The sequence below is a fragment of the Amborella trichopoda genome, chromosome 13 (genome assembly GCF_054954075.1).
Source record: "Amborella trichopoda isolate Santa Cruz 75 chromosome 13, AtrichopodaSantaCruz75HAP2 v2.0, whole genome shotgun sequence".
NCBI lineage: Eukaryota > Viridiplantae > Streptophyta > Magnoliopsida > Amborellales > Amborellaceae > Amborella > Amborella trichopoda.
In genome coordinates this window covers 11,696,651-11,723,009 of record NC_142348.1, presented here as the reverse complement: position 1 = coordinate 11,723,009, position 26,359 = coordinate 11,696,651, and the positions used below count along the sequence as shown (strand labels likewise).

The 26,359-nt window shown below is 34.8% G+C and overlaps 1 protein-coding gene across 2 annotated transcripts; it reads right to left on the bottom strand.

Annotated features, from left to right (window-relative positions):
- Positions 1-23,504: 23,504 nt before the first annotated feature.
- Positions 23,505-25,859, bottom strand: NAC058 (NAC domain containing protein 58). 2 transcript variants are annotated; one of them, XM_020665973.2, is made up of 3 exons: positions 25,576-25,859; positions 24,377-24,642; positions 23,505-24,281 (listed from the first exon to the last, which is right to left on the bottom strand). In XM_020665973.2, exons 1-3 carry the CDS (start codon positions 25,727-25,729, stop codon positions 23,754-23,756), a joined length of 948 nt encoding a protein of 315 aa, XP_020521632.1. In that variant the 5' UTR covers positions 25,730-25,859; the 3' UTR covers positions 23,505-23,753. The 2 variants fall into 2 exon arrangements, with proteins under 2 accessions (XP_020521632.1, XP_020521631.1); XM_020665972.2 differs by having other exon boundaries at positions 25,510-25,851.
- Between the last annotated feature and the right edge of the window lie 500 nt (positions 25,860-26,359).

Sequence of the window (26,359 nt, the reverse complement as noted above, 5' to 3'; positions counted from 1 at the left end):
TGTAAGCATTTTTAAAAAAGGAGGTCTATTAGAAACAATGCGAGCCAAAAAGCATTTATCGATAACAATTTCACTTTCAGAAATGCACAATTAAATATAATCCAAATGATTGAAATGCATATAAATATTTTAACAGCAATGCATAATTTAAAGGATTTCACAAAATACCCTACTGGCGCCCCACGTAGGTCACCTATATACGCCACCAGCGTCCTGGATGGGTCTAAATAATCCTAGTAGGTCCAAACATACCTCACCGGCATCCCGGATGAGTCCAAATAGTCCCTATCGGCGTAACAAGATAGGTCCAAGCAATCCTTGCAGGTCCAACCATACCTCATCGGTGTCCCGATGAGTCCAAATAGTCCCTAGCGGCTTAACCGAATAGGTCCAAACAATCCATGTAAGTCCAAACATACCTCACCGGTGTTCCAGACGAGTCCAAATAGTCCCTATCGGCGTCCCGGATAGGTCCACACATACTTAAATTATCTCAAAAACTCTTTAACATTAGAAAGCATCAACATCGTATATTCAAAGTATCATTGAAATAATTAACAGGAATTCACTTGAAGCAATTTAAACTATTACTTTCATTAAAATATTTGTAAGTAACCAATCAAACAATTTGGATAAAAATTACAGAAAGGTAGCAGATCGAACAGGTATATTTGAAATGGAATCCAATAGGCTGTTGATTATCAATTTAAGAGCTTTTATATAAATCCAAGGTTAAACGCATAAATATCTCAATTTTATGGAATGTAATTTCCTAATTAATTATTTTACAGGAATAGGTAAAACTTATAGTATCTAAAATTCATAGATAAACAAAAATACAATTAAATGCAGAAATGCGTAAATCTCACAGTATTGGTAGTATTATAATTAATTGCAAAACTATCAATTTCTCACATAATGATTTTACCAGAAATGATATCACTTACACATAATTTTACAGCGTCTAAAAGTCATAATAATAGGAAGAAAGTTTATTTTTAATAATTTACAATGTCTAAATTTCTAATAATAATAATTTTAAGAGAAAAAAATGATACCATATACGCAACAGTATAAAAATGGTGAACATGCTATTTTTCAGGATAATGAAATCATTTACCTATAATTTTTGAGAGGGAACTTTCGGTAAAATTCGGCTAGAGAGAATGAGTTCACTATGTTCTTTAATTCACAAAGAGGGCTCAACGTTACTGAGAGGGAGGGGCATGAAAGAGAGTGTTTTTGCAGAGAGAGAGAATGCAACTCGTTCTCCTCTTTTTAAACACAAAAAAAATATTATTATAATATCTTATTAACCCACCCCATACATGAGGTGTTTAGAAGGTGTTACATTAACACTTAAAGCCCACGTCCCTAGAGGACGTGGCACAAGAAACAAAAGGTGAAGGTAAAAAGAGTAAAAAAAAAAAAATGATGGTCCCTAAGGACCAAATTATTTGTACGGACCATCAAACATAAAAGGTTTTTTTTTTTTTCTAAGTTTAGGATTGTTACACCCATCTTCAACATCCATAACTCTGCCTCATTAATCTCATAGGAGTGAATTTTGCAAAAGATGGATAGGTACTGCTACAACAAACTACGCAGAATTGTGTGCGTTGCTATATGGATTGATGTTGTTGATCAATAGAGATCTTGGTGGTTGTTGTATAATTGAAGGAGACTCTATGAACACAATTAGATGGTATAAAAAGGAACAAAGAGTCTCATGGGTGTTACGATCTTTAAGTTTACAGACTATGGATCTAGCAACATCTTTATTGATCTATTTCTCTCATGTTTGTCACAAAGCTAGTGTGGCTGATCTTTTGACGAAGGATGATGCTTTTTTGCCATCTTTTCTTGTTTTTAATGATGTAATTTACTTTTTCTAATTGTCAATAAAAGTAGCATTATTTGTCAAAAACAAAGAGGTGGGTTGTGTTAGATATGCAAGCAGTGTAAAACTTTGCTATATTTTATCATAGGAAACCCCATATCATTGGGATAAAACTTGGATGAAGATGATGATGACGACGATGAATTAATGTTCACATGCTCCTATGATTCTCTCAACTGAATTATGTAGGAGTTGATATCGGTAATTTGCATCTCTCTTTCTCTCGTGCTTCTCTTAATGAGGAATTCTAAGAGCAACTTCGATAATGTTTTCTCTTCACACTTAGTCTTTCTTTTTCTGAATTTGTTTGGTAATTAGGTTTTTCTTCTCACTTTCGACTAAATATCCCTAGACCACATGAAACAAAGGAAAAAGACAAACAAATGGATAATGAATGCAATTGGTGGACACAGATTTTGTATCTTTTGGATACTAACTCTCACTCAATAGGCGGGGAGGGGGGTGAGGGTGAGGGTTATGGTGAAAGAGTGAAAGGCGACTACCACTAAGGAAGTAGGCAAATTAGCCAGACAGTCAGCATCCGAATTGAACCCACGAGGTACATGCAAGAATGATACTTGGCAATCTCTCAGATAAATTAAGATTTTGTCTATGAGGTTATTAAGATGCCACAGGACAGAATCGAGAGCCAAACACTATCTGATGACATTAACCGAATCTTCCTCAATATGAACCCTATGATGGGCTGAATTAACATTAAGGACACCTATCTTCAATGCCCACAACTCTACCTCATTAATCTAATAAGAGTGAATTCTGCATGAGACCGATAAGTACAGCAACAGCTAGCTACGCATAATTGTGTGCCTTGCTACATGGATTGATGTTGTTTATCAGTAGAGATCTTGATAGTTGTTATATGATTGAAGTAAGTTCTTCGAACAAGATTAGATGGTGTAATAAGGAACAAAGAGTCTCATGGGAGCTACGATCTTTAAGGTTACAGATGATGGATTTAGCAGCATTTTTATTGATATCTTTCTCTTGTGTTTATCGTGAAGTTAATAATGTGGCTAATCTTTTGGCGAAAGGTGGTGCTTTTTTGTTGTCGCTTATTGTTTTTAATATTGTAATTTTCTTTCTGTAATAATCAATAAAAGTAACAATATTTGTGAAAAAAAAAGAGGTGGGTCGTGTTAGATAGGTAGCCAGCATAAAACTTTGCTACATATTATCATAGTAGACCCCAAATAATTGGGATAAGACTTGGATGATGACAACGACGAATTAGCCAAATTAGCTAGATGGTCAACATCCAAAAGATTGAAGGAGATACTTTGAATATGTTTAGATGTTGTAATAAGGAACAAAGAGTCTAATGGGAGCCACGATCTTTATGGTTATAAATTATGGATCTAACAAAGTCTTTAACGATCTCTTCCTCTCATGTTTATCACGAAGCTAATAATGTAGCTAATCTTTTGATGAAGAGTAGTGCTTCCTTGTCGTCTCTTGTTGTTTCTAGTGATGTAATTTTCTTTTTGTAATTATCAATAAAAGTATTAATATTTGTCAAAAAAAAAAAGAGGTGGGTTGCATTAAGTATGCAACCAGTGTAAAACTTTGTTACATTTTATTGTTCACATGTTCATCTGATAAATCTCGACTGAATTTTGTAGGAGTTGATATTGATAATATATAGATACTGACTCTCTCTCAATAAGGGGGGGGGAGGGGGAGGGTGGTTGGGTGTTAAGGAGAAAGGGCAAAAGTTGGCGACCACTTAAGAAGTTGCCAATTTAACTAGATGATAAGCATCTGAATTGAACCAACAAGATTATGGATCTAGCAACGTCTTTATCGATATCTTGCTCTCATGTTTTTCGTGAAGCTAACAATGTGGCCGATCTTTTAGTGTAGAGCAGTGCTTCTCTATCATCTCTTGTTGTTTCTAATGATGTAAATTCTTTTTTATAATTATCAATAAAAGTAGCAATATTTGTCAAAATAGAAGAGGTGGGTTGCATTAGGTATGCAACCAGCATAAAACTTTGTTGCATTTTGTCATAGCAAACCCTAAATCATTAGAATAAAACTTGGATGATTATGATGATGACAACAACGAATTATCCAATTTAGCCAGACGGTCAGCATCCGAATTGAACTCACGAGGTACATACGAGAAAGATACTTGGATATCTCTTAGATGAATTAATATTTCGTCCATGAGGCTGCTAAGATTCCACGTGGTGGGATCGAGGGCCTAACACCATCTGATAACATTAGCCAAGTCTCCCTCAATATGCACCCTAAGATAGGCTAGATAAAGATAAAGGATGCCCATCTTCAACGCCCACAGCTCTTTTGGCGCAAGGCGGTGCTTCTCTGCCATTAATATCACATGAGTGAATTCTGCCTTAGACCGATAGGTACTGCAACAACTAACTACACAAAATTGTGTGCCTCGTTACATGGATTGACATTATTTATCAATAGAGATCTCAGTAATTGTTGTATTGTTGAATGAGACTCTTTGAACGCTATTAGATGGTGTGATAAAGAACAAATAGTCTTATGGGAGCTACGATCTTTATGGTTATAAATTATGGATATAATAGCATCTTTATCGATCTCTTTCTCTCATGTTTATCACGAAGCAAATAACACGGCTGATCTTTTGGCGAATGGTGGTGCTTCTTTGCAGTCTCTTGTTGTTTTTAATGATGTAATTTCCTTTTGGTAATTATCAATACAAGTAAAAATGTTTATAAAAAAAGTAGTGATAGGTAGGCAACCAATGTAAAACTTTGTTCCATTTTATTATAGCTGACCCCAAATAATTGGGATAAAACTTGGATGATGATGATGATGATGATAACGATGAAGTAGCCGAATTAGCTAGACGGCTAGCATCAAAATTGAACCCACGAGGTACATGTGAGAAAGATACTTGGAAATCTCTCAAATGAATTAAGATATCCTCTGTGAGGCTGTTAAGATGCCATGGGATAGAATCGAGAACCAAACACCATTTGATGACATTAGCCGAGTCTCCCTCAATTTGCACCCTAGGATAGGCTAGATTAAAATTAACGATGCCCATCTTCAACGCCCACAACTCTGCCTCATTAATCTCACAAGTGAGAATTCTACTTGAGATCAATAGGTACCGCAATAGTTAACTACGCATAATTGTGTGCCTTGTTATATGAATTTAACATGTTTATCAATAGAGATCTTGGTAATTGCCGTATGATTGAAGGAGACTATTTGAACACGATTAGAAGGTGTAATAAGGAAAGAGTTCCATGAGAGCTACAATCATTATGGTTACAGATTATGGATCTAGCAGCATCTTTATCGATCTCTTTTTCTCATGTTAACGTGAAGCTAACATTGTGGCTGATCTTTTGGCGAAGCGTGATGCTTCTTTGCAGTCTCTTGTTGTTTCTAATAATGTAATTTTTTGTAATTATAAATAAAAGTAGTAATATTTGTCAAAAAAAAAAAAAAGATGTGGGTTGCGTTAGGTAGGCAGCTAGCATAAAACTTTGCTACATTTTATCATAGCAGAACCCAAATAATTGAGATAAGACTTGGATGCTGGTGATGATGATTACGACGATGAATTAGTATTCACATATCTTCTTATTCTCTCAACTGAATTTTGTAGGAGTTGATATTGATAATTTGTATCTCTCTCTCTTCTTTTCTTGAGGAAATTGAAAACCAACTTGGATAATGTTTTCTCCTCACACTTAGTCTTTCTTTTTCTTCATTTATTTGGTAATTAGGGTTTTTTTCTCACTTTAGACTGAATATCCCTAGACTACATGGAACAAAGGAAAAAGACAAATAAATGGGTAAGGAATGCAATTTTGTGACAATTATTTTGTATCTTTTGTGTGTGAAAATACTCAAAAGCTTAACGATTTATCATTTTCAGTAATCTATAGATACTGACTCTCTCTCAATAGGCAGGGATGGTGGGTTAAGGGGAAAGAGCGAAAGGTGACCACCACTTAGGAAGTAACCAATTTTGCTAGACGGTCAGCATCCAAATTGAACGCACGAGGTACATGTGGGAAAGATATTTGGAAATCTCTCAAATGAATTAATATTTTACCACGGGGTGGAATCAGGAGTCAAACACCATCTGATGACATTAGCTGAATCTCCCTCAATATGCACCTTATGATAGGCTAGATAAGATTAAGGATGCACATCTTCAATGCCCACAACTCTACCTCATTAATCTCACAGGAGTGAATTCTACTTGAGATTGTCCAGATTAACGGCCCTCGATAGTCGCAGAGAACACCCTCATACTCGGCCACGAGTTCCTTCGCGCTCTCATCAAAATTAAGTTTAACCCAACCTTCCAACGGGGGCTTCCACACAAAGCGCAAGGGAGAATGTCTGAGCTTGTAGTTCATAAGATTTCTGAAGTGGGTAAATACAAATTCTCTAAGAATAGCACAAATGGGCAGTGAGCTGTAAGCTCAAGACATAATAGAATACTGTATCGTCAAGAGAAAGTTAGGGAGATCCAGGTTGAGGCCTTCGAACGTTCTGAGATTGTGTTCCTATCATAAGTTCCAAAGCAGGGCTACAACAAAAATCCTCTATATGTTAGAGCCCAAAGATGGAAAGGGGGAGGCCCAAACCTGTTGTAGCAAGGCATGTATATCATAATGCCTGGGGGAGCTCCAGTTGGCAATAAATTGTAGTCACCAACAAAGGGACATTGGATGAAGAGGCAATCAATGGATTCCTAATTGTTTTTACACAACAAGCAGACGTAAGTAAGGATCATCCCCCATCTCTACAGTCTATCAAGTGTGAGAAGTCTTCCCTAGCTTAGAAGCCATAAGAAGGTCTTGACTCTATGTGGGACTTAACAATTCCAGAACTTGGCAATATGTGGCATTTCCTCAATGTATCAGTCTTCACATATGAAACATGTAATCTTTTGGATCCTGAGGAATGCTAGTACAAGAGAGAATTCAGCACACTCGTTTTATAAGAAATAAAGAAAATGTTGCTTTTGAGAAAGAAAGCGATGGGTCACGTGACATCTGGTGACAATGTGTCATCAGCCGTTTTTGTGAATTTTAATGTTGGGTTGGGAAACCACTCCAAGTACTGTTGATTGCTCATACGTTGATGCACGATGTTTCTGACACACACACACACACACCCTAGTTCTGTCCCTACTGTACTGAATCTGGTCCCTTCTCTACCAATTTGGTCCCTCGCTGTATTGATCCAGGGTTCCTTTGATCTAATCTTCGTTGTACCGATCTAGGGTTCCTTTGATCTGATCCTCATTGTACCGATCTAGGGTTCCTTTGATCTGATCCTCGTTGTAGTCACACAGGGTTCTTTCTTATCTGACCTTCATTGTACTAATTCAGATCAAGGTTGTGGATTTGGGCAAGCCCGTCTAGTGAAAAAGCATAAAAAAATATTGGCCCACTGACAAAATTATAAAAGATCTCTTTTAAGAACGAACGATTCCATCGAATTGATTATGATTGAATATGTTATGGTATCTACTATAACAGGAATAGCAATGAACCTAATCATTGCAATTACTCGGGATAGTTTCTTTTAACTTCAAGTGTCTATTTCTTAGTTCAAAATTCCTCTTACTAGATGAAAGAATTAGGGATTGCCTGTAAAGAGACCTACATAGAGGTCACAATAATGACTATCCCCTAAATTTTAAAATGGGTGGTTGTAAGAATGTCATTGAATAGACACAAAGTTCTAAAAAAAAATTTCAGACTTCGTGACTCACCCCAAACTATTCAATTTAACATTTAATGCGTGAAAATGATTGTGACCTCTATGTACAAAAGATAAATGATCTCTTTATATAAAATCCCAATGAACTAATAGATCTTTCCGCCCAAAATGGGAATGAGCTGGGGTTACAAACTTATAATCATGGAATCAACTCTATTACATATTATGAAAAAGTTGATGGTAATCTTTGTTTTTATGAAAATAACGTGCTCAACTCAATCACAAATTATGAAAAATTTGATGTTTATCTTTGTTTTTATGAAAATAACGTACATAGAGGAGATCAAAAGTAGAAATTTGAGCTAACTATTTTCGAAGAGAAAAACTTGCCAAAAATAGTGAAAATTTGATGCTCAATAACAAAATCCTCTACAAGCTTTAGAGAGAAAGATGAGGAAACATGTATTTATATGAAAGTGGAGGTGGGTTGATGGATTAGACCTGCTTGATCTTACTAAAACCGAAACTTAATATAAACTGCTAAGATCACTAACTGCGTTGTTTTAGAGAGTAAAAGGAAATGGATAATCTCAGTGTTCCGGTGATAACTAAAACTTTTTATTCAATAATAAATGGGTGAACTTGTTAACATAAAAAGAGGGAACCGCTATTTATTTGTCTTTTTTTTGCTAATAAAAAGGCAGAAATTTACATAATTTTTAAACACTGCAGATTTAAAATTTTCTATTTTTATTATTATAAATTGGAAAATATTCCATTGTTGGGTTTTGTTAGTCTACTCACTCTCTTAGAGCATCCCCTTAACCGACTTAATTTTTTTGTGCATGTGATGTGTCGTTTAGAAGTATTTTAAGCAATTACTTAATTGTAGATAAGAAAAATTTTGTAAAACCAAAATATATTTATTAACTATGGTGGGAGTTGGATTTATCGATCAATCTCAATTGTTGCAAAAATACAAAATAAAGGATCAAATAAAGCTCAAGTACCTTTTTTGGATCCGACTACTGTATGGCAGTAGGTATATTGATCATTTCATTCCTTTTGGGCGCATGTTCTTTTAGTTCAAGTGTTTGATGCTTATAACTTTAGGCCAATTTTTAATTATTAGAAGCAAAAATATGATGTAGGAAACTCTAGTAATTTTTAATTATTAGGACCAAAAAAAAGGTGGGAAAGATATAAAAGCGATGCATGTGATACTCCTGGGAAAAAGTATGTATTATGCATATTATACTCTTGAGAAACTATGTACTATATACTCTATTTCTAAAAACTCTCCTTTATATAAATGGGTATCTTCCAAGATTCCCTATATTAGAAGGTCTCACTTCTTATCTATATGTCAATCCAAATTGTTTAAGTTATATTTCTTAAGATATTTCTAAAACCAGTCCTAGTCCTATTAGGACTTCCATCTCATTTTAATGCCACAGACAAAGTGTGTACAACTGGATTCCACATCGATCTTGCATTAGATCAGGAAAAAAATCTACTCTTCACTAACTATTTGAAATTAAGTCGATCGGGGTTCAATCGAATTCTAATCCAAATGTGATATAATCTCACGCTATAGATTCAACCCTCTTTAAATCGTTGGCAATGCCAGCTTGTAAATCGCATCAAAGTTAACAAGTTGAAAAGATAGAACTCCAAGAAATAAAATGAGATCTAGTCAAATGATAAAATGAAATTAAAAATCAAAATAAATGCAAAGCAATAGAACTTACGAGCCGGCTGAGGCCTCACGGCCCAACAACCAAAGCATAGACTTTGATCAAAAGTTAGATTGACTGAATGAACTCCTTTTGATAAAATAAATGATTACTTTGATATTTGAATAAAATAGATTGAATGGGGATCTAGGATATCAAAGGTTTAATGCTTTAGATGATAGCGAAATGATGCCTTTTTTATCTAGAATAGTTTGCCATGTCTAATGGAAAACTACAGTTGTTGAGGTTCCTTGTTAGGATTTCCTAGAGACTAGGGTTAGGGTTTGGTTGAACAGAGGAATTAGAGCTTCTTGAAAATGTACAGCTCTCTCTCCCTTTTGGAGAGAAAATAAGGGTTTTTATAGATAGAGGTGACCTAGAGTTGAAAATAAGGGTCTTTATGATAAAAGTGACCTAGAAATACGTAAGGCAGTTATCTGAACTAATTAGAAGTCGACAAATGTTCGCGTCGTACATAGCGGCACACATCCGCTAGGCCCCGTGCAACGAGCAACCGACCTAGGCTTGTGTAGATTTCGTCGTTATTGTTAATTTGATGATTGAAAATTGGTACATCGGATCACAATTCATGCTGTTTGATTCCAATTTACTTGTAAACCTATCTTTTTTTTTATCCAAGGTCTCGTAAAATGGTTGTTTGATAGGATTTTCAAGGATCTTTTAGGTTTTTTGGGTTGAGCTATGATTTAGATATGGTTGGTTTAGTGTGTCTTATGGTATACTAGGCTAGTGTGGTCACTTAAAATGTTTATCCCAAAAAAATGTTAATCCCAAAAATAGGTAAGTCGTATATGCATTGGAAGTTATTCCACCTAAAAGGAACGGTCCTTCTATAAAAGTTAGTGAAAATATGTTGATATGCAGGAAACTCTCTCATATGCTACTTTAGGAAAATAAACCATGAGACCTTAAAGATCAACTGCATCTTTACAAACAGAACTATATAAAGTTTCTCAACAAAACTAATAAACAACACTTCTTCTCTATAATTAAAATAATTGTTTCTTCTTGTCCTAGATTCATATGTGCACAACAGATTGAGTATCACAACTAATCCCTCATCAAATCTTTTTTGCTTAGAAGGCTAATCAATCCCTTCGTGTATTTCTACTTAATTAATCTAATAGAATATTGTTCTCATATAAGCAAAGAAATTCATTTTCAAAATAATTATGTTATATTATAATAGTTTTTCAAAACATTTTGTAAAAGAACTTCCATGACTAAAAACCTTTACATTGTTGTACAACTACTGAACATCATGGAGTACAGTAATATCTATGGGCACCAATCGGAGTCAATGGTCTTTAACTAGACCTACTATTCCTTGTTTACTTGATTGCCTTCTCAGCTCTGCCACGAAACCAGCTAAATCATATATTACCATGAGAAGGTACGCTAAAGTAGCGACATCCAATCTCTAATTTCTAATATACTCACAGAGTCTAAGAGTGCACTCTAGGCTACTAAGTGACCACTTATTCTCACAAGGAATATGACTTATTCTCACAAGGAATATGAATCATCTTATACATCTCTACTTTTATAGTAATAGTACTCTTAGTAAACATGTGTGGTGTGAGTCACACACTAATCTATAATTCATAGAAGGTATTGAGATCTAATTCAAATTTGCACTAAGCATATCTTAGTGCAGTTGCAGTGATGCATCCCGTCACAACTAATGTGCCCCTGTGTCAGACCCATGTGCCTAGCTAGGGCATCCCCAATGCTCTAATTTAATTCGAGGTTTTCCTTTCTTTTTTTTTTTTTCTTTTTTTTTAAAAAAATTAGTTTAATACACTTTTAAGGGAATTTAGGTTTAAGGTTATTTGGGTTTTTAGTTTTCTTTAGGGTTATTTTTGTCCTTTTTGGTTATAGAGATTTGAGGGGTAAAATTAAAAAGTTCAATAGTACTTCGTCTTACTTGGTGAGCAAGTTAGGGTTTACAATTGTTTTCTTCTATAAATATGTGACCATGAGAAAAGGAAAGAGAATGAATTGGAATTTATTTTGGATTTGATGAAGAGATCTTGTAGGGTGGACTCCTTTGTAGAACTTGAGAGAAGTTTATAATCTCTAGTCTCTTTATTTTTATCTTTTATTTTTATTTATTTATTTATTTATTTTATTTCCCTTTCTCTATGTATTAAATAGCATTAGAGCCAAGAAGATCTATTCATTAGAATGCCACTAAAGCCTACTCTTGTGACTCATGAACTAATGCCCCAATTATGGAAAGTGTAAACAAAACCTTGTAGGGTATCCGAGTAGAGATCATTGTAATGAATTAGAGGTTGTAAGCCTAAAGGACACCATTTTTCAAGAAGATGGTGCTCACAATCATAGAGATTCAAGGGCCATTTGCCGTAGAAACAACTCGAGTCCCAAAACTGACTCAATGCACCGATCCCAAATGTAACGAGCAAATTTACAGGCAAGACCTATATCTGGTTAAACATCCACGAGATCTCGATATTAAGGTTGATCTCCCTCAGTTGCATGGTAAGATCCATATAGAGGGTCATATTGATTGGTTGTGCAGTTGATTCTTTTTTTTTTAATGAAATGAATTTATATAAGATTATAAAGTTAAACTTATTAGAACCAAACTCTGTGGGTATGTTGCATCATTATAGGAATAAGTTGAACTATCCTGACTTTATTGGGGAAAGGTAAAAATTTCTGATTGCTGAAAGATGAGAAATAAATTGAAAGAATTTTTTCCTGTAGATCATGAGCAACTTTTCTTTGAAGATCTAAAAAATCTTCAACATAATGAAAAGAAAGTAAAGGATTATACTAGAGAATTCTATAGACGTGACTCGAAACAACCTTTAAGAGACCGAAGGACAAAATAATCATTATGTAAATGGGCTCCAATCAATGATTAGAGATGAGGTATTTCTATATCACCCATGGACCTTAAAAGGAAGCTCTTCAAATTCCTTTACGAGGGGAGACCAAATTACAATAGAGCACTAATAAGTGTTTTTTTACCTAGAAGGAGGTTTCGCACCATCCAAAACTTAATGAAGGAAAGAAAGATTCAGTTAGGGTTACTTGTTCTCAGTGTAATGAAACTGGACACTATCCATATGAGTGCCCAAAACGGAAGAAAGAGGTACATTTGGCTAAGGAAGCACAAAGAATTCATGAAGAAGATCAGTATCCAGAAATATACCTAAATGGTGATAAAGGGGATAGCCTTTGATTCAAAACTTGGAGTCTTCAAGCTTGAGGTTGAGCTTCTCCCAACCCAGGAGAGTGATGCAATTAGTGTTTTATTTATTTATTAAGTTCAAGAAATTTATGCCTAGGTTATTTGGATTTCTTGAGGGTTATTTTTATCTTTCTTGGTTGTAGAGATTTGAGGGGTAAAATTAGAATATTTAAATTAATTAGGCATACTTGGGGAGCAAATTAAGGTTTACAATTGTTTCTTTTCTATAAGTATATAACAATTGGATTAGAAAAAAAAAAAGGGAGAGAAAGTATAAGAATTTATTTTGGATCTTGTAAGGAGATCTTTTGGGATGGAATTCCTTACCGAACTTAAGATGGGGTATAATCTCTTAGCCATTTATTTTTATCTTTTATTTTTATATTTATTTATTTTCTTTCTCCTTCATTTACATCATGCGCACACCTGAATATCATAAAGGCGACATGATTTGATAAAGATAGCTTATACATATGAATTATGGTGATTTCAATCATGAAATCTCATCTCAATGCCCCATAGAGGTAATGCTCACACTAATGTCCCTAACATTGATGGTGGTCATGTTGTGCAAGAAGTAGACCTTTGCCTGTCGATGATTCATCTTGCAATGAATATAGGTCGTAGTACGCAAATGTGAGTGCTCATCCAGACCGTGTGTGTGTGCACGCGTGCTGTATGCGTTGAACAAACCAAAATACCATGGTAGAAAATAAAATGCAATATCCATGTGCAGATAATGAGTTTGATAATAGTCTTATTACATAAAAGAATCATGAACATCTTAGTCCCTTTCTCTTAGACTTGAGTATTATAAACTTCTCCGGCTTTAGGCCTAGTCTAGAATAAACAACCATCCTTCTTGTGGAATATATATCATGGCTACCTCCTTTATCTCTATGACATCTTGTGCATAATAGTACTTAATTCTATGTGTTTTTTAAATCGTGATTGGACTTGAGTGGTTAGCAGTGGATATTAACAACGCTAAATCTCAAATCCTACCACTGAACTACGAAATAAAAAGAGAAAAGATTTATATGTGTTTTGTCTTATTATGATACTTTAGGTCCTTTGCAAGAGCCAGAGCTGTTGTGTTGTCACAAAATATTGTTACAGGCTTTGTAGCACTCGATACAACCATCAGATAATGCAGGAACCTCTTGAGGCGCACGGCCTCCTGCGATATTGTACAATAAGCAATGTAATCGGCTTCTATAGTTGATAGTGAATTGTAACTTTGCTTCTTGCTAAATGAGGTAATCACTCTTCTTAGAGTCAAGACATATTCTGATGTTGACTTGGGCTAATTCAGGAAATTGGCTGAATCAATATCATTGAATCCTCACAACCTCTGATCATTTCCTTGAAAGACTAGCAAGTAGTTTGTGATTCAATGAATATATCAAAGTCTTTTCTTCATAACTTGCCAATATTCCGGACTTGGATTGCTCTGATAGCAACTACAAGTCCTATGGCATAAGAAATATCCAATCTCATACATAATTTTACATACATGAGACTGATTACTTCACTGAGGTAGAATAAATAAGATATCTATTATTTTTTGGCCTTAGCCTCAAGATAAAGATTTAGGCTAAGTACGTGACCTTCTGAATAGGAGTATCTATGGGCTTATATATTCATACAAAATTGTTCTAATATTTATTCATATTGAATTGCTCTAATGGTTAGAAAAGGCTTGAAAGTCAGTGAGGCCCATGGTGGCTGCCAAACTATTAACCCTCTTTTGTCCCTACCCATCTTGAGCTGTGAGTATCGTGGGAGAGGGGTTACCTCTTTGTCTAGGAAAATAATGAAGGATAGAAATAGAAAAAGAAAGCAAAAAACAAAACATAAAAGACAAATTTTGATAAAGAAGGAAAATTGATTATAAATAAGGAAACAAATAAATGAAAGAAAAGAAGGGAAAGAAAGGCAAAAAAAAAAAAAAAAGAAGTAAAAAAAACTAAAAAGGACTTTGAAGATTAAAAAAAAGTTCCACCAAAAGCTTGCTAGGATACTGCTACCCTTGACACACCATCTAGGAGGTGATATTAAACGTTTTTCTAAAGGGTGCAGTCGGCATACCGATGCATCCGTAGGTGTAGAGGTAAGGTTCATTTTCAAATTTTATCATGTATATAATTTTGATGTAAAATGTTCTTAGGATTATCACAAAATCTATTTTTATATCTAATTATAAAATTTTAAATTTCAAAAATAGTTAAAATCAAGTAGATCTTTAAACATATGAAAATCTTGAAAATGGACAGTGTAGATAATATGTTGTAAAACGCACTATTTTTTAGACTTAAAATCTTTTTATTTTTTATAGTCATACATCTCGATGCCGAGATGATCAATCAAAGGGTTTCTCGACATTAAAACTACCTTTTTCGATAGATTTTTGAGGGGCATCCGTAGTTCTACATTATAAGGTTGCATCCTTATATAAAATTTTTCCTTTTCTACAACACTGAATTAAAAAAAAGGACTCAAATAAGAAATGAAAGAAAGGAATAAAATATTAGGAATTAATTACAATAAAATAATAAAAGGAATAAAATAATTAGAAAGAAAAATAATAAAATACTAGGAATTAAATAAAAGGGAAGGGATAAAATAATTAGAAAGGAAAGGAGAAAAATAAAAGGAATTAAATGAAAGGGAAAAGGATACAATTATTTAAAAGAAAAAGTAAAAGGAAACAAAATAACTGGGATGAAGACTAATGGATCAAATCTGAATGAATGACTATTGTAGACAATATGGTGGGAATATCCTTGCAGTCAATTTTGTTGGAGCAATTGTAGATTAATATTTATATCGAATAAATTCTACAAGAATTTGGAGTCTCAATCCTACATCTTTCAATTTCTAAAATTTCTAGCATCTAAAATTTATAAATAGGAGTTCCTCCTATCTATTAGAGCATCCAGATACTCATAGAACTCTGAAAGGTCTCCAAGCAGCATAAGGGGTTTTGTAAAGAGAGCTCCTAAAACTTTGAGAGGTCTCCAAACTCTTCAGAAGAAGAGGAAAACCCTAGATACCCAACCCCTAGTTCATCCAAAGCTCTAGATCAGCCCTAAGAACTAGCCCTAAGTTGGCCCTCAGCCCTATAACAAAAAACATTTGAAGGATGGTCCTAGAATTAGGTAAGTTGTTTTTTGGAGAGGACCGAATGGTTATTTTATATATTATTAGTATTTTGCTCATAACTTTCAAATTGTATATTAGAACTGAGTAATTCTTGAACAATTGGAAAACTATTTTGATTCTCTACGATATGGGAAGGTCCAATATGAAAACAAGCAAGTTTTTCAAGGGTGAATCCAACGAAAAAAATTTAGGGTGTTACTATAGGTTGCCTGGTATTTTGAGGGTGCTACAATGTGCTGGAGGGTTACGATTCCTATCGTGGATTGGGAGTTCTGCGTATTGTCTAGAATGAAGAAACTACCTAAACAATGTTCAAAATACTGAGCCGAACTCAGCTGTCTACAACCTACCAGCCAAAACCATAGGGCCCAGACTTAGTCAATTTCCTGAGCCTGACCCAGAATTAGGTCCTTGGCTTTCTTCCTATGCTGATACTTTATTTCTAGCCTAAACTATACAAAGGACCATACTGGTCTAGTACTCCATAGTGCACCATAACCCAGCATAGGAAGCAACCCAAAAATGGGTAAAGCACCTAACATAGGCATTACACTGTAAGCTTGAGATAATCCTTATGTGTAGCCCTTTACCTCAAACCATTAGATATGATAAAAAACCCTGTTCCTGGCCATGAATGCTTAACCTTGTTAACCAACTCCCCAATGTTACCTTCTTATCTAAGTAGGGTCAACTAAGCCTGGGACTTGACTTCAAGTCTTAACATTTAATGTTAACAATCTTTGGTGCGTGATATAGGCAATTGGATGCATTGAAGGGAATCCCAAAATGGAAAATCCACACTGATATTGCCTTCTTCACTTCCTCTTTCTGGTTTTGTCATGATCGTCATAATGTTTACATGCCCTAGGCCTCAGAAATGTATAGGTCGATTCGACTTCGCACAAGTTTGGGTCGAGGAGGTCCACTTTGTGATCACAAGAAGTTTTTCAAATTAATTATGAATAATTCAATAAAAAACCAAGTATAAGCATCAAAATAGTAATAATTATGAAAGAAACAAAAATCGAAAAACTCACATTTGAATATTCTCAATTTCTCAGTGTAAAAACATAATTGTCATAAACTTTCATAAGCCAATTGCAAAGTGCGCGATTTAGCAATTGATTTTAAGGTAACAAGTAATTCCAACATTAAAATGCTATAAATACACAGAGATCAATAATTTTTTTCAAGAAATAGAAAAAACAAAGTGTCAAAAATTTCAAAAAGAATAGCGAATATAAAAAAACCTATGAAAATCAGAGAAGGAACGTTAAAATAAAATGTTTTAAATTGTGTTCGACTCTCTTGTCCATGAAACCCACAAAGCTAGAATAATAAATACAACTTATGGGATTATTTTTAAAATCTATATTTTCCCTAAAAGATAAAAATGAACTAAATAATTTAATACTGTTAAAGAATTGTTCGATGTCACGAAATGCCTGCTGTGAAATGAAGCTAACACAATCTACAGAGGTTCCCCAATGAAATAGAGAATTAAGACTAAGAAATTTCCATATTTGGGCTTGGATTTTTCCTATAACTTTGGAATCATGATCTCTTTGATTTTTGTTTTTATCGGAAAAAAGGGTTGTTGCTCGGAAAGAGGGTACACTCTTTTGGCAGAAGTCTCATGAAATTGGTGAAGAAATGGGTTTGAAATGACAAAAAAAATGTAATAAGGTTGATTTTGTTTGGAAAGAAAAAAGGATTGCAAATTCGAGCGGATGGTTCATGAATATGAACTGCCGGGCTCTATGGCAGAACCGAATGACATTATATGTGTCAAGCCAATTCTTGATTCTATATGGGAATCATCGTGGTTAATTTTTTATCCCAATCGGAATAGCTAATTCCCTATCTAGTTCAACGATTTTCAAACACTAATGCAATCTAAACCTCTTTTTCGGTGCGCTTGTATGCAGGTGCATATGCGCAAGATATCCCTCTCATTGTTTAAGGCATCCAAGAGGAGAGAGATATACCTCATATTGTTCAAGAAGTCCAAGAGCAATCTACTTTCGCTTGCGTCCTTAGATTGTTTCGGTAACCAGACCTTTACTGAAAGAGGGCGACAAGCCTCTTCTCTCATCAGCAATCTTTTTTCGATAAGTTAAAATTGGTAAGTGAGTGGGGATTTGGGCCGCTATCTTTTGGTAAGAATGGAGTCAGAGATTTCATCATGGGGCTCCGCAATACTACCGCCAAGACCTAGGCCATTCTCATCTCATCAGCAATCTTGGCGAGGACTTTAGACGTGGACAACAATGAAAAAGGGTCATGCATCGCAAGAAAAACATGTTGGGCCAAGGGGATTTCAAAGTTCGAGCTTGGACTAAAGTTTTTGTGTGTCTCAAATTCCTTTTTCCATCCTTGGGAGAGTAACTTAGGGTGAGGCTGAAATCCTTGGTGTTCGGTGTACGACTCGCAGATATAAAAAATTTAAAAAATTCTAAAAAGATATTAGATTATTTCATAATTTTTTTAATATATGATTTGAATGTATTTGAAAAAGATTTGTGAGTTACGTTTTCCATATTCACTATTTGTATTTTCTCTATTTTTTGAAATTTAAAAAATGATTGAGACTGTAAATCATTTTTTTAATTCCATTGTTCTCTACATTTTTAAGCTTGTTGGGAAAAGGTTTTGATGATGATGATGATTATTCTCAACATTTTAAAGCTTGTTTCAAATTTTTAAAGTTGTCTTAAATTTCAATTTACTTTTAAGACAAGTTTTTATTTTTTGAAAAAAAAATTATTTATTTTTTTTTATTTTTTTATTTTTTTTCAAGCCCAAAGGGTCTATTGAGACTTGACTGAGTAATCTGCCTCGGCTAGAGGCGAGTCCTAGCACACTCCAAAAACAAAGGATGGCCTAGTAATTTGTGAATTAAGAAATCATACTTTCAGCATAACTCATTTCTTAGACCAAAAAGCTAGTCTGAATCGATTTAATGGGACTCAATGGTGAAATGGGATTCGTTTATGTGACGAAAAAGCTAGTCATAAGGGTTTTAGTTCACAGATTTATCAACTTTTTTATTTGATTTTTATTTTTGTTTTAATTTTTTTTTATGGTGTGGGTCGGTGCTTGGTGGGTTTGTAACCCTTTAAGATACAGTTTCACCAAGTAGACTTACATATTTTCACTTACGGTCAATAACATTATTTGTTAGAGAAGTCATTAGATGCGGAAAGATTAAGAACTGGTTTTATGTGGATTTCACTTGAGTTTTTATGAACGGAAAGATGCCCTCAACTCATCATAATCATCACTATCATCATCCGAGCCTTATTCTAACTATTTAAAGTCGACTATATGAATTCTGTTTCACCATTTCACTCAATCAATGGACATATTCTCAGTTAGACCACAAGTCACCATATCTCTTCTCACAACTTCCATCCATATCTTTTTAGGCCTTCTGTTTGCCCAGTTAGAGCCTTCCATTTGAACCAGATTGCTCCTCCTAACTGTGAAGAGTCTCAAGTTTATCTTAAGAGACTCAAGATTCATTAATCATATGAATATATAAACTTGTCTTTTATAGATAAATTATATATAACCAGAATAGAAATAAATCACAGATTCTTATCCTATACCCACACTTACCATAAAGACAATACGTTTATTATATATTAAGCGAGAGGACTACACCATTTATTCTTTCAGCATGTGTCCCACGATATTAAAAACTCTCTCTTCCCCACATCTCTATCATGCTCATACATATCATCTCATGCCTTCTATCTCCCCCACATCTTTCTCATGCCCATACATGTCATCTCATGCCCATCCCTCTTATTTCTCATCTCATTCTTTCTCTTCCTTTAATCATCCATCTTCACTCTCTATTTCTTAATAACTCCAAGCCCCCACATTTCTCTCTCTTCTCTCCTCCCCATATCAATCTCTCTCTCTTCTCTCCTCCCATATTAATCGCTTTCCCCTTTCTCTTCTCTGGATATTTACTATCTCTCTTTTAATTTCTTTTAATTTATTCTTTTCCGCATCTCCCTCCCACATTTAGTCTCTCTCTTCCTCCTACATACATAAAAAGCCATAAATATAAATACCTCTTGTTTAATGTAGACATAAATATAGGCAACTTTCGTTTTAGTGTAATGTTTTTATATAACTCTCTTCCTCCTACATGCATAAAAATGCATAAATATAAGTAACTCTTTCTTTAGTTTTTATGTAACTCCTTTTTTAATATGATGTCTTTCTATCTCTCTTTTTCTATTTTATTTACTCTCTTTACCTCCCACTTTTCTCTCTCCTCTCTACTTAATTTACTCTCTACCTCCCACGTTTCTCTCTCCCTCCCACCTTTTTCTCTTCTACCATGTAACAAGCCATTCATGTCTCTCTACCTCCCACTTTTCTCTCTCCCACTATTTATCAAGTAATTAATGTCTCTTTAAGTCATATCTCCTTCATTAGATATCTCCTATAACCTCTCTTCTTTGCCGGTGATATCTCCCTCAAATATCTCCCTCAATATCTCCCTCTCTATCCCTTTACGAAAAACTTTTTCTCTCCCGTAATTTCTCTTCTCTCTTGTTCATCTCTCCATCCTTAAAAATTTCTCTCTCAATCTCTCCATTCTAAAACCTCTTTGAACAACATCTCCTATCATATCCCACTTAAAAGGTTAAAACCCACATGGTCCCAACCCAAAAACCTGTCACGCCCAAACTTATCTTATGAGGAATCTCTCTTTCTCATCCTAGCACTCTCTCTAGCAGTTTTTTTGTTAGAAATATTTTTCTAAATGAAAGACAAAAGATATATTATCCATGTGTATAATATATATATATATATATATATATATTTCAAGTTATAAAGTAGTTTTTTAATTACAGCAAATAAGTGGTTTGAGCTGTCTGACCCTTTATATATCTCTCTATTATTTTTTAATATTATTGTTGTTGTTGTTGTTGTTGTTATTATTGTTTTATTGAATCATTTTATTTTATTTATTTAAGGGAAAAGTTTATATAGAGTCTGAGCTCTAAACAATTAAATTAGAGCCTACCCCAAAACGTTCACTAGAAGAGGTTGTTTTGATACCCAAATATCCTCAAATTGATCATCTCGACATCAAGATGCATGGACATTAGAAAAAAAAATGAATCTCAAGTTTGGGAAATAGTGCATCTTGCGACGCATTTTTCGACTGTCGATTTTTAAGATTTTCAAGTTTTCATAGATCTGCTTGATGTACACTTTGTTTATGCTTTAAATTTTATAACTAAAGATGGAAATATAATTTTAGGCTATCATAAAACTTTTCAGCATTGAAACTGTATGTTTTTTATACTATCGAAATGTGGGCTCTAATTTGATTGTTTAGAGCCTCGGCTCTATACAAACCGCACCCTTATTTTTATATTACTCTTTCTTCTAGCTTTCTCGTGCTATTTTTCAAATGGATCATGCCTCTTCTGGTCTCTCTATTGGGAAGTAAAAAATTAATTATTTTTTCTTTTCGATTCTTATGTTAAATGATAAATCAATTTATTTTCATCTCAACTTTTTCCCTTATATGTATTTTAAATTTCTTATGACTATTTGAATATTAAATTTCTTTTGTAACTGCAATAGTATATTTCTAGCAAAAATATATGTGATGAAGTATATATAAAATTTAATTCTATTTTTGGAAGATACTTGAGTAATTTTTATTTTTTAATTATGAATTTTGATCACATCTCCTCTAGCGTTCTCTCACTATTTTTCATATGCACTATATCAATTTTTATTTCTCTATTTAAAATAGCATATAAATTTTTCGTCTTCCTATAATCGTATTTTACCACAAATATTACACTTGAATTATTTATTTATTACATAGTTTTTAAAAAATCATAATTATTTCATAAAGTTATTCAATAGTGAGGATAAATTAATTGATCTCTAAGACCATGTTTTATTAAAAATATTTTTCAATGATAAACATGTTTCCGTGATTTATATTAAACATCACGTGCAACGCACGTGCCTATTACTAGATAGACATATACATATTACAATATACGCCTTCCATATTAACCTGATAGACAATATATACTTTTATTTCACACTTTCCCTCAAACTCAAGATGCTATGAGAGAGAGCAGCTAGAGTTTGAGCACCAATTACGAAAACGAACAGTTGGAGCTTCAGGTGCATAGTGTGGCCAGTAGAAGCAGTGATCTCCATGCTCAAATTGCTTGATCAACAAGCGAAAATGAGCAATTGGATCAACAAGCCTCAGAAACATGAGGCTCAAATAGAGCAGATATGACTAGCAACGGATCAACAAGCCTCAGGAATAGATGGCCTCAGGAATAGACGGCCATATCAGAATAGGCTCTCTCAATCAAACAAAATTCAAGAATTCCAGGCCTTCACCAGAGACAGAAAAGCAGTCGAGACAACTGAGAAAACAGAATGGCACTTGGAAGAGCCAACAGAACTCAGTGCATATCAAAATGATACCTGGAAGAACCAACAGAACTCGGTGTATGTCAGAGACAGGTTCGACAACTTGCAAACCAGAATTTATGATCGAGTAATAGAAAACTCGATCATACAGAAAAGATCATAACACCAAAACACGATAGGCCACTAGAGGATACAAACGAACCACAGATGGCAGAAGCAGAAGATCTCAAGCACAGACGACAAAGGCTTGCAGTGACGAATTTTTTTTTTTTGAACGAAATTTCAAAGGGTTATCTTCAAGTTGAGTTTGAGAGGGTCAATTTGGAACTTAGTGCAAAAGTTGAACTTCTGAACTTAGGAATCAGGCTTGGGTCAAGGTAGTAGTAGCTAGGTCTTCATAGCATTATATCTCAAGTTCCATTACTATGTAACCCTGTCCAAAAAAAAAAATCTTGGAACTTTCTAAATACATCAACTTTTTTATATTTTGGGCAGTCCAAAAGGTGGATCTTCAAACCACCAAAACACATGTTTAAGGCAGTCGGACTTTTGAATGTTTCAAACACGTCAGTTTTTTAGTGTTTCAAGCGGTACAAAAGTTAAGACTTTGGAACTGAAGAAGAAAACTAAAAAATGTAGGACATCATTATGTCCCAAAATATGGATCATGTGATAATACTCATCTTTTTTTTGGGTCTATATGAAATTTTTATTGTTCTCGTCCAGACACAATCATGACTCCAGCATATTGTAAAAATCTCAAACTTATTTCTAGATAATTTTTGTTCTTTTTCTTATACAATTGTGGGGCGCTTGTGATCCCCAAAGGAAATGGATTGGGAATCAAAGTCTCCGGCTTCATGTATAGTTCCAATCTTACAAGAACTTAAAAATTGAAACCTGTAACAGAATGTTACTAAGTTGTGTTCTAGTAGTGACATAGTGTTTAGGTCAACAAAATGGAAGCACCCACTTACTGTTATGACATATTGCACCAATAGACATGATCTCACACAATTATGACATATAACAATTATGACATAATGTGCCTCTCTCTCTCTCTCTAGACACATGCATAAAATATAGTCTCTTAGCCTAGGGAGTTATAGTGCAGTCATGGTCACAATAACCATTGTTTCCTTGTAGACATACCAAATAATGAGAATTCCAGCCTCTCTGGTCAAAAACACGAGAAGCAAATACCCCTGACATTTTCAAACAATGGTAGCAAGTGGTAGGTGCAACCGTGGCTGCACTATACTTATGATATAACCCCAGTAATTAAACAAAAGTAAGAAAAGCAAGAAATCAAAATAACAACTATCATTCATGTTTCTTTAAGGTATTCTGTAACCTCATTAAAATTTACACTTAATTATTCACAGTGGAAACCTTTGATCCACGGTATTCAGAAAATAAGACCCGGTCATAAGCCTTAGGTATTAACAGTAATTGAGAATTCACAGAACGCCATCCTATTATCTCCAAGGACAAAAGATACCAATATTTTTCTTCAATTCCAAATTGTGGGCTTTGAGGTGGAGAGAAATCATAGTCATAATCCATTCCACAAAGACTCAATATCCATTGGAGCAGAAGGGTTTGCATTGAAAGTAGGCTCTGGGGTGGCCAAACCGGGAGCAATTACCCCGCCATTGTTTGCTCCAACTTGTTGGTAACTGTTCATCATATTGAGCTGGAGAGCTCGCAATATCGAATTTGAAGTAGGAAAATTTAGGTTAAGTAAGCTGGGTGGCTGCACTGGATTGTCTCTCTTAAAGAGCCAGTTCATATTCATGCTCATATTAGGGTTCAACTGAGCCCCAATTGGGTTATTGCCACTAGTGCTATTAATGTTAATATGGCTATTATTGTTAGTGTTACTGAAGCTTTGAGAGCTAGAAACCAGCCTGTTTAGCTCTGATATATTCTCATTTGGCTGGCTAAAACAGTCACTATCCAAAGAACCCATATCTCCAGGCTCAGTAATGATGGCGGTATTATCACAAGGAGCTGAATTGGTTGCATGTTGTTTTTTCCCACCTGAGCTCTTCTGAAAAACCCTAGAAACCACCCATTCATCCTGCAACAAAAAAACAAGAAATAGCTATCAATGCCGAAAACTGAGGTAATGGTGCAATTCGGTGGTTTGGGTAAAATGGGGTTGTGAATGAATACCTTGGAGGGTCTTGAAACAAACTTGGTTTGGAGCCTGTATTCATGCATAACCCAATTGGTTTTCTCTCCCTTTGGTGCCCTACCCTTGTAGAAAACTAGGGTTTTCTTCATTCCGACGAGGACGCCCGAGTTGAAGATCTCTTTGTCTTTGCCTGTGGTTTTCCAATAACCAGCATCAGTGGCGCGGTTTGTTCTAAGGCCAGTTGGGTACTTTCTATCTCTGAGGCTGAAGAAATACCACTCTTTCTCACCCATGGTCGCCTTTCCTGCAACACCATAAGAAATGACCAGAATCAGAAGAGCAATCAAACACTTCAAACCAAAACCCTAAAACTCATTAATTGATTAGATGTCTTTGAAACCACTCTTGAAACTAAACCATTTAATTCTGGATTGATAGGGATAAATATGCTTTGACCTAGAAAACAACATATTTTCAACAGCCAAATTCCTAAAACCACTACCTATCATCATGAAAAGTCAAAAATCACTTAATAATACCATATGTGAAACTACTCTTGGCATAAAACCCATCTGAATTTTAGTTTCAAGGTAAAATTAGAAACCTGACATCGTCAAAACTCAAACCAAAACCTTGAAACCACTACCCATAATAATGGTACAAAGTGGATTAACCCTTTAATCCCAAAACCCTCAAAATGCTATTCATACTTAACTTAAACTAATATTAACATAAAGCTAATCAAGAGAAAAAGGTAAAACACATGAAACCGCTACATTTCATCACAGTGCAATTCTGATGCTACCTGAAGAACCACCTACACCAAAACCCTAGGGAAAAATATGATACACTCCAAAGATGCATCGCGTACGGTACACCGCAAGGAAATCCACTTCTATACCCTTAAACAGGCGACGGTGATGAACGGGATCGAATGCTCCTTTTCGTGAGAATTTTATCTCCATCGCCAATTTAAGGGAACGGATGGTGGATGATCCTGTGGTGCACCATGTGATACAGACCAATGGTGTATGTACTGTCCAGATCCGCAAAACCATAATATCAAAAAAACCAAACCAAAAGCGCTTTCTAGCGTGTACTAAACTGGGTTTGCAAATAAACACACTTTCAGATAAATCCATTGAAACCACCAGTAAAACCAACTCTTTACCTAAAATTAAGAAACCCACAATTAAAAATCTACAACTCTCGAAGACAGTGGAAGAAGATGTACAACCAGGAAGGTCCCATGGCTCGGATTTATTGAGATCGACATCAGCGATTGCTCTTGCTCGAAAACTTCTATCGGAGACCTTGCGAGCGAGATAGAAAGTAATCAGCTCTTCATCAGTGGGGTGGAATCGAAAACCAGGGGGCAAGCTCCCCTCCATCCTAGCAAATTTAGAATCTCAGTCCCTTGCACCCCAAATAACTTTAATGTTTAAGTGCAAATCTACATGTACTTGCACCAAAAGCGGCAAAAAGTTCAGGTCATTACTGAAGAAATCGAGCAAAGGAATCAAATAATGGAATTGGATATTTATTGGGCTTTGCTATAGAGAGAGAGGGGGGGGAATCGTGAATCAGAAGGAAACGGTCTCTTTGATTTTATTTGAGGGGTGATTTATAAATATAATTTAATTTTTAGTCTAACCAAGGGAAAAAAAATGTTCTTGTGAACTCCATGAAGAAATGAGAGAGTGGGGGGCCAGTTTTGTAGAAATCTCCTCAACTAACCTGCACCCTTTCTCAAGCCTTACACCAGGGTTCAGCGGGGTGGTGGCCAATGAATAATTTACACGTGTCAAAAGAAGCCAGATAAGCCTAGTGGACGTAGGCATAATGGCGCCCACCCCTTGTTTGCCCATGTCACAATATTGAGGCCTTAGATTGATAGTTCGTTTTTTATTTCTGAAAATGACAATAAATATGAATATTATTGGTCGTATTATAATTGTTATCGTCGTTTTCACTTTATCCTTATCAATGTGGACAGAAAATTAGAAAAATATTACATGTGT

Excerpts from the sequence above, each read along its gene's own strand:
- NAC058 (XM_020665972.2), bottom strand. The coding sequence starts at position 25,729 with ATGGAGGGGAGCTTGCCCCCTGGTTTTCGATTCCACCCCACTGATGAA. Across the intron at positions 24,643-25,509 it reads TGTGGGTTTCTTAATTTTAG|GAAAGGCGACCATGGGTGAG; the intron begins GTAAAGAGTTGG and ends ATGGTGTTGCAG. Across the intron at positions 24,282-24,376 it reads TTGTTTCAAGACCCTCCAAG|GATGAATGGGTGGTTTCTAG; the intron begins GTATTCATTCAC and ends TTTTTGTTGCAG.